The sequence below is a fragment of the Mesitornis unicolor genome, unplaced genomic scaffold, assembly GCF_000695765.1.
Source record: "Mesitornis unicolor isolate BGI_N332 unplaced genomic scaffold, ASM69576v1 scaffold1073, whole genome shotgun sequence".
Classification (NCBI taxonomy): domain Eukaryota; kingdom Metazoa; phylum Chordata; class Aves; order Mesitornithiformes; family Mesitornithidae; genus Mesitornis; species Mesitornis unicolor.
In genome coordinates, this window is record NW_010173850.1 from 1 (window position 1) to 8,933 (window position 8,933).

The window sequence follows — 8,933 nt, forward strand, 5'->3', positions numbered from 1 at the left end:
ATTAATATAAATATATAAGTATATATATCTCCTCTTTTTCAGAGGAGTTTGTGAAGATAAAGTTTGAGTGCTTAAAAAAAAGGCAATATTGGGTGATCTCCCCTCTTCTTGACCCCAGGTATCGAGAGGACTGTTCTGCATTAGGTATATTTGCAATAGCTGTAATGCTTGTTGCAGTTGTTTAGCCATCTGATGAATCTTCATTAGCCTTAAGATGCTTCATAAAACTTTTTAATATAAGCCACTCCTTTAATCTTAGGACCTGTTCTTCTGTCCCTCTGATGCACTTCAAGGAAACAGTTTTCTAGCAGTGGCTGTTGCATGTGTTTTTAATGAGCCTGTGTTGCTTAGAGCTGGAAAATAGCTCTATAATGCATATTTGCTATTTGTTCAAGTTCCTTGGCCATCCAATGATTCAGCATTTTTCCTTTATAGTTTTTCATTGAGGTTTTCAGATCTATAGTCATTAGAGAAGAATAGGATTATGGAAGGACGTTGAATCTAACCTTAGAGCATTTTAATGGTGCGTGGTGGTGTGATAGGGTATCTCCTTCAGTCAAAAATAAAATGCAGGCAGTCTTTTCTAGCTTGCAGGTTTGTTGTCCGCTGTGCTGCTGGATGACAGAGCAGTTCACATCTGGGGATCTGAGAGTTAGAGAGCAGGGATAGATTTCACTGTGCCTTGTCTTGGCCATAAAATGTTTTGTGCAGGCTAGTCCAGGCAAGCGTGAATTGTAGCCTATACATGACAATGCCACCTTTAATATTAAAGCAGAGAGATACTTTGACTTCTTAACTGGAGAACCTTTCAATGCTTAACTAAGAGCTTTTTTTTTTTGAAGTTCAATATTCTTTAACTTTAGGAAGAAAGATTTTTATCTTAGAAGGTAGAAGCAAGCTTGAAAAAAGATGTTAAGATGAAATGAACTGCAGAGCCTACTACTTGTATAGCTTTCCTTTAAAGTTGGAGTGAAAGAAAATTGTCACTTGAGTCCTCTTACGTGCTGAGGGGGAAGTGCAGCTTTGGTAACAGATGCACAGGATACCTCTGTGCTGTCAATAACTTCCTAAGCAATAAATGGTCACTCCTTTGGTTTTATTTCCTAAACCAATTAGATTAATGAGTTCTATAAAGTAGATAGGTAAAATGCATTTGCTGAAAAATGGTAGTTTAGTATTGCTACCAGCTTGACATGCTTTGTATTAATAATCTGAAGTTTAGACTTTCTATCACTGCCATTACAGCCTTTTGCCATGTGTAAGGTTTTGGTTCTTCATTTCTTTTAACATGCGTTTAAAAGAATCTTTATTATTTAAAGAAAATGGACTTGAGCTCTGAGCTGGCAATATTCTAGCTATTTCATAAATAGGTATGAAATTCATGTATACAAGTGGAGCTTCCATAACTTGCCCTTACATCGTCCCCAGAGTTCCAGCTGCAGCTTGCAGAGTCACCTAGAGAAACTCTTGCAGTTGGATGTTACTGGATTTGAATAGTGAAAACATTTGAGAACTCTTATCATTGGGGTTACTCACTGTCTACCCTTCCCCTTACTGTGCTCTGCTTATTCTTAACATTTACTGAAGCACTTGTGTAATTCCATTGTACTGACTATAATTGTGTCTCATCTCCTAGTACTGAAGCTTCTATACCAAGAATAAAATGGATAAAAATACAAAATATTCATAAAAAAGGAAGATGCATTGGCAGTTCCATAATCTTATATCCTAGAATCCTCTCGTCCCATGTGGTAGCTGATACTTTGTGCACAATTGGTCGCAGTTAATGGAGCCTGGCAGGAGCGGTGCTGCTGCTTTCTGTGAGAGCAAGGCAGGATGCTTATAGAGTGTATTGCAGCAGTGATCATAATTATCAGTATTTCCACTGAGGATGAGGATAAGCAGGATACAGAGTTGAGAATGGCCCCTTGACAATTCTGGATTCACGTGCATATTTTGTCTCAAAATGTCAAATACTGGCTTCACAAAGTGCTCTATGAAATGCTTGTTAAAGGTGTTTTGTCTTTACTGTAGAGATAACGGTAAAATGGAAACAAGCTAATTTATGTACATAATGCAAGCCTACCAGAGCATTTACTATTGCTTAGTAATTTTGCAGCCAATGGAGTATACTGTGTGTTTCGCTTTATTTTTAAAATTAAACTTGCACTGGAGAACTTTAATATCCCAGCTACTAGGTTATGCAGATCTTGCAACTTTATAAGAACAAAAAGGAGGCAAAAAGAGCCTCGGATCAAGATAAAGCTGCTGGTTGTCAGCGTGTGGGTGTGGTGTGTTTGGCTGCCTTGAAAAATGAGCTATTTCCTATGGATTACGTTCCAGGGTTTTTTAATATTTCCTTTGGGACACTTTTTTAAATTGGCCTTCCTGTGATGAACTTTGCAAGGCAAAGGAAAATTCAGTTCTACAGTAGATCTTCATCATCTCAGTGTTTTCTTTGCTAGGTTTTGTCTTAACCAGTTTGAATACTTTTGGTTTGAATGTTCTTGTGTGCTATCAAACTTACCACCTGTTGAATTTATCTTTTTTTGAAAAAGGTGAAGACTTGTTAATAGAACGAGTGGCGCATGCTGGCATGATCAACCCAGAAGATCGGTGGAAGACGCTGAAATTTAATGGTCCTGTTGCCCATTTTGAAGTACAGATAAGAGTGAAGTGTGATGAAAATTACTACAGCGCTCTGTGCAATAAATTCTGTGGCCCTCGAGACGATTTTGTTGGTCACTACACCTGTGATCAAAATGGAAACAAAGCCTGCATGGAAGGTTGGATGGGAGAAGAATGTAAACAAGGTTGTATTGTTTGTTTCATTTTAGACTAGCTCTAATGTGTATATATATGGGTATAAGCTGCAGTATAGTGTTGGTGCTATAGCATATTAGTTTGAACACGTACAGACTTTGTCCTTTGAACACAAATCTTTGGGAAAACATCCTCTGTGGAGAGTGGAGCCCAGGGATACAGAGTTGTTTGCAGTGTGTGCTAGGGGGCCTACACAACAAATTTAGCATTCAAAATAGTGCAGTATCCTTGTACTAACTGACTTTATTCAATGGTGTTAGTTCAAAGCGAAATGATATTAATGTAAGATTGAACAGTGACATCAGTGATACTGTAGGCTTTAATCCTGTAAGGATTCCCTTGCAACGCTATTTTCACAAATGAAAAAGTTTTAAGTGTAATGCATGCAAAGCTGAAAGCTTTTGTGTTAGTTTAAAGCGAAATGATATATTACATTTATTAATGTAAGATTGAACAGGGATATCAGTGATACTGTAGGCTTTAATCCTGTAAAAAATTCCCTTGCAACGCTATTTTCACAAATGAAAAAGTTTTAAGTGTAATGCATGCAAAGCTGAAAGCTTTTTGATAGCTCTTAATGTGAACAGAAGTTCAAGTGTAGTCATCCTTTTTAATGTGCCACTGAATCAAAACTCTTTGCATTTTGCCTTCAGCCTCTGTGAGTAATTAGTGCTAAAACTGCTGGACATACTTGTCTTTCTCTTGAGGGCTGCTTGTTCTTGTTTTCCATTCCTTTTCAGTAAAAACCCTGTTAATGACAGGGGAGACCATTTTTTAGGGCTCACTCAAGGCCTTGTGTATCTCTTGAAGCTTGGGATTTCCAGCATAATACCACTCCAATGCCAGGTTTAAAAAATAACTGTATTTGATAAGTGTTCCAGTGCTGACATGCTGGCTGCAACCGTATTTAGTAGCAACTTTTTCAAGGAGATACCTTCATTTATTTTTTCATAAATGGTTTTAATGGGTGGTTTTGTGAAGCAGCTGGAAGCAGCAAGTGTTGGAAGGAGCGTGGCAGAAGACAGTCTGCTTTGCACAAGCAATGAATAGTCAAAATGACAGCAGCCCTACTTGAGCAGTTTGATTGCTGCTGTACTAATGGATACCTTGCTGTCCAGACTCATGCCTAAATACTTCTTTTTCCTTTACAGCTGTCTGTAAACAAGGGTGTAATTTGCTCCATGGGGGTTGCAGTACACCTGGGGAATGCAAGTAAGTCTGCCTGCTTGAGTGTCGTCTTTTGAGTATTGATCTTTCTAGTGTTTTCCATGTATGTTGCTCCTTTTAAAGAAAAAGCTCTATGCCAATCCATGTTTTCGTATAGTTTTTGAATGTGTAGGAACTGCTTATACTTCATACTGTTTTGCAATCCTGTTCTATTTTTTGCACGCGTAGGGCTGTACAGATTTTCTTCATGTAATCCAAATCTATGCCTCTATGAAATGATATTAATCTTATCTTTTTCCTTTTCAAAATCCTCAGGAGCTTTGATCTCTATGTACTATTTGTTGCCCTCAAATATAAAGGACACTCATATTTGATCACCAGAACATAGTAAACTTAGCTTTTCCAAGAAAAAATATTTTTTTGGTAGGGATGGAGATACAGTAGCAACCCCAACCTGACCTTTCTACCCCAGGTGAATGTTTATTTGTCCCTAAGTGTGAGAGAACAGATTCTGAAAAAATGTTCCCTTAACTTTGTTACGAAGCGTAAGTAGCCTCTGATAGCAAGAGTTGATTGTTTCCTTGTAGAAGTTCAGGCATCCAATGCAGGGAGGTCAAGGGGAAATGAGTGTTATTTTTACCTTGGTTGTTGAAGGAATGGGACAGGTATACTTGCAGGTTTAGCATCCTGTGTGAGCTCTTGAGTTTATTTGTGGTCAGAGTTGTGTGCGTAGTTGTAAGAGTGGATCTGTGCAGCGGTTGCTTTGTAAGCTGTGTTGAATCTGCTTGCTTGGAATTCTATGAACCTGACCAGGCTGCCAGAACCCCTGAGAGCTGACAAATACCATTTCACACAATCCCAGACCGTTAGGGATTGGAAGGGACCTCAAAAGCTCATCCAGTCCAACCCCCCTGCCGTAGCAGGAACACCCAGATGAGGTTACACAGGAAGGCGTCCAGGCGGGTTTTGAATGTCTCCAGAGAAGGAGACATTTGTGACAAGCCGTGATAGTTTAAGGTAATTCTGCTTCACCCTCCTGCTGTAGTAACTACAGCCATCACAGAAGTGGCAGAAATAGGATGCGAGGTGCTTAGCTTTGCTGGGCTTAGAGCTAAGTTTGGCTTGAAGTGTCAGTTTGTGAGTTGTGGCAGCTGACGTGCAAACAGTCCCATCCTACTGGACAGCCTGAAGTTTGACAGTGGGCTATGGCAGATAACAACGTAAGCCTTAACTCGCTGCACCACAGAATGGTTTCTTACTGCCCTGAAGTTTCCATCAGGTGCTGCAGACTTGTGGAAGACTTGGTGTGTTGTAGCTTTGAAATCTGACTGAAAACTGTATGAATGCAGTGCTTCAGTGCACGTGCAGCTACACTTCTGAAGGGCTAGGAAACCTTCCTTAAAAGAGACTTTTTTTTTACAAGGTAAATGTTTAAACTATGGCTCCCTGTTCATAAGAATATTTCTATTTAATGTTATTTGGGATCTTTTTTATTACTAAATATTTTGCTTGTGATTTTCAGGTATTCTGTGCCCTTCTGCTGTTGGTGGTTTTTCAGGTTACAAGTAGAGATTATGGTTGAGAGCTGGGCCAGTATGATTTCTGCTTGAGCAAGAAGTACTCCTTCCCTTGAGCCTCCCAAGTAAACATTTTTCCCCTTGAGAACATAATCTAATGAATTCTGATTCATGTAAGGGTTTCTGGAGTCCTGTAGGTCTCAAAGCAGCGTCCTAGGAGCCAGTGGCTGTTCAGTTTTTGAATGCAAGCAGCCTTTGAATAAAGGTGAAAAAGCAATAGGCTTAATCAAATGCAAACCAGTACCCTTTTGGAGGGGGAAACGAGTGGAGGTGGTGCAGTTTTTTTAGCTTTTGTTTCTCTTTGGTACCAGCTGTATCTGGGAAGACAGAAGTGGGAGAGAAGGAGGAAGGTTTGAAGAAGGGAATACAAAACCTTTGATGCAGGGCTGGGTGGCCATGGTACATTTTTAACGTAGTCTCATATATGCAAAGCCTTTCCTTACAGCATGTCACTGGCATCTGGTGGTGTGAGTCTAGGTGCTTGCTAGCCTGCCCAGCTAAACAAAGCTCACAAAAATAACATTGAGTACATTGAAAGATTATGACTGGAAATCTCGCTATTTTGCTGGGTAGAGTCTTTCTTCTGAAAGAAAGCACTGGGTAAAGGAACAGGAGACTTGGTGTTTCAGGTGGGTTATGTGCCATCTGTCGTGATTCTTAATGCCTGTCTGCTGAAGTGATAGATCTGCTATCAGCAGGTTGAAGGCAAACTATGGCCTTTATGTATGGCCACTCTGTTTCCAGCACTGCAGAAGGTTCTCAGCAACCTCTTTAAATGTGATTTGATAGCTTCAGCTTGTTCACACACATCTTTAGCTTGGATTCTCTAATAGTTATTAGGTTATATTAGAAATGTTGCTTTTAACCCAAATGGATAATACTTTCTGTAGAAAAATGATGCTGGACTAAAAATAAGCAAGGCTTACAGACATGACCTTTATCTTCAGCAGTACAAAGGAAGCTGTTATTTAAAAGAAACTGCTATGTTTGGTGCTATTGAATTATAATCTAGATTTCTTCATCCTGGTTTTTGGACACTTGCCACTGTCATTTAACAGATGAAAACAATGTCCTTTTTTAATCCAGAAAGAAAATGAAAATGTGAGAAAAACATGGGTGTGAGATGTATGGAAATCTACTGGTGTCAATAGCTGCTTGGTTGCCAAAATCTGCAGTGGCATTTATAAATAGAAAAGTTGGAGAAAGATTTCCATCTTCAACTTGTATGAACATGCGGGTAACTTAAGCAATGGCTCTGAGCCTTCAGCCTAACTCTCACAGCAAGGACCTACCCTCCATGCTTTGATGTTCCAATGTAATTTAGAGCTGTTCTTGGATTAAATGTTATACCAAAAACAAATCTTAGAAGTAGCTAAATGACTGCAGATGGATACAGGATAAGCTGTTAGCTGTAGCTGTACGTCATGTTGGGCAAGTTCATGTATCCCTTTTTTGATGGAGTTACGTTGTGAGGTTTATAAATTGGTTTTTTTAGGCTTTCATCAAATAAATGGAAAATAAGTAGGGGATGACCTGGTGTCTCAGAATGACCTCATGTAGGAAGCAGTTGTGTGATGTTGCTGGGTCTAGGGGACAGGTTTTTGTCATTGTGGAAACAATTCAGCAAAAGTAAAAATTTACTGAATAATGAGCAAAACTACATCACTGAGGAAAGCAAAAGTAATTTAGCTGGATCTTGCAAAGATGGGAAACCTCAAAAACAACCTTTATCTGTATCTAGGCTCAAAGTGTTTGGCCTGTGATCTTGAGGTTTTTTGGCCTGGAGTGGTGGACCAAATGGTCTTGTTGATTGACTTCACTAGCCAAAGGTAGTAGGAAGGTTTGTCAAAGAAACAGCACTGCCAAGCCATGATGATTGGTGCTTTTTGTATGTTTTTGCATAATTTGAAGTACTCTGTTAAATTCCATTAAACTGTCTAGAGAAGATGAAGGTTGATCTAATGGCTGACAACTGGCATGGGCTCAATTACCCGATTAAATTATCAAAGTGGAGTATAGAGAAACCACAAATGACAGTCTTCTTCCTTGATTAAAACTGCTTGACTTGAGTATGATTGGTACCACTCATAAACTGTCGGTAGGCTTAACGGCTTAATCTTTCACTTCCTTGTGATCCAGAGTGGAATGGGTTTGGCAGGAGTTACATTGTCATACTCCTGCCAGGGTGCTGGTTTGTTCAGAAGTCTTTCTGCTTTTCCTGTTGCTTTTGAATGTTTGAATTTCTCTTACAAAACAAAAGGGGTCAAATCCATTACACTGCTGAGCTTGTGTTCTGCTGCTGGAGCCATGGTAGGTCCTAGGTTATGTCCTGGGAAACACAAGTCTTACTTCCCTAAACTGTGGTAGAAAAAACTGTGTGTGCTAGCTGCTGTGGCATCCGACCATTTCAGTTTCTGCAGCTTGGACTAGTTATGGTCCCTAAAAAGCATAAGGCTATTGTTTGGCCCTTCAGGAATGCACTTGGTACCAATACAGGACATCTCCTTTCTCCTCCTTGATGCAAGGTATTGTATCACAGCTTTGAGTTTCAAAGAGCTTGCAAAATTATTCCAATTGCTGTGTGTTTTCTTGCCCGTTATCATAGCCAGCATGCTTTTATGTCCTGGTGGTAAGCCTGCTGGGATTGTTGGCAAGTATTTCACAGGTAGACACATTAAGTTAGGCAAAAAAGAATGCCATGTTTTGTTTCTTTATTGGTCAAGGAGCTCAGGCAAGCTCTGCACTCACTTCCTTGCAGGGTTACTGGGTAGGAAGGCACAGAATATATACTGAAGGTGGATGCTGCTTCCCGGAGAATGTGAGCGGATATTTGGGAAGTAAAAACATGTAGCACTTCAACCTGTCAGCAATAGTAGGTAGCACAGACAAATTAAAACAGTAGATCAAAGGAGTGTTGAGAACCCAATATCCATACTAAAAACACTTCAGTCTTCTCTATTTTAGACTAGCTCTAGTCTGGTCTTGTTGGATTGACTGCCTGCTTGCAGCTGGAACACATTAGGTGTGCTCCTGGCTTATGCTGTCTTACGTTACCTTAGTTAAACCTAAAAGGAATCCAGTTCCTGTGTTTCAGAACAGCTCGGTGATGTGAACCAACACCATCAACAGGAATGATCAGGCAGTTTACTTTCAAGGCATGCTCCTGGTGTGTACCAATGCAACTGTAGACACATCCTTAGAGCCACTTACTGCGAGTTAACTGAGCAGCCTTTCCCCATGTGTTCTGGGTGGGCAACTTTGAACCATCCCCACTATCTGCTCATTCACAAAACTCTGAATAAAGTACTGAAGTAAGAATGTTAGCTTTTAGTGACTTCCTTTGCTAGAGAAAAGAGTTTGTAGTGA

General features: G+C 39.8%; 1 protein-coding gene across 1 annotated transcript in view; it reads left to right on the forward strand.

The window, feature by feature from the left end:
• Window positions 1-2,563: 2,563 nt before the first annotated feature.
• Window positions 2,564-8,933, forward strand: part of JAG2 (jagged 2) — a 34,417-nt gene continuing 28,047 nt past the window's right edge. The window contains exons 1-2 of the mRNA XM_010180848.1: window positions 2,564-2,813; window positions 3,975-4,035. Coding sequence (XP_010179150.1) covers window positions 2,597-2,813; window positions 3,975-4,035 — 278 coding nt within the window. The 5' untranslated portion in view covers window positions 2,564-2,596. The remainder of the gene's footprint in view (window positions 2,814-3,974; window positions 4,036-8,933) is intronic.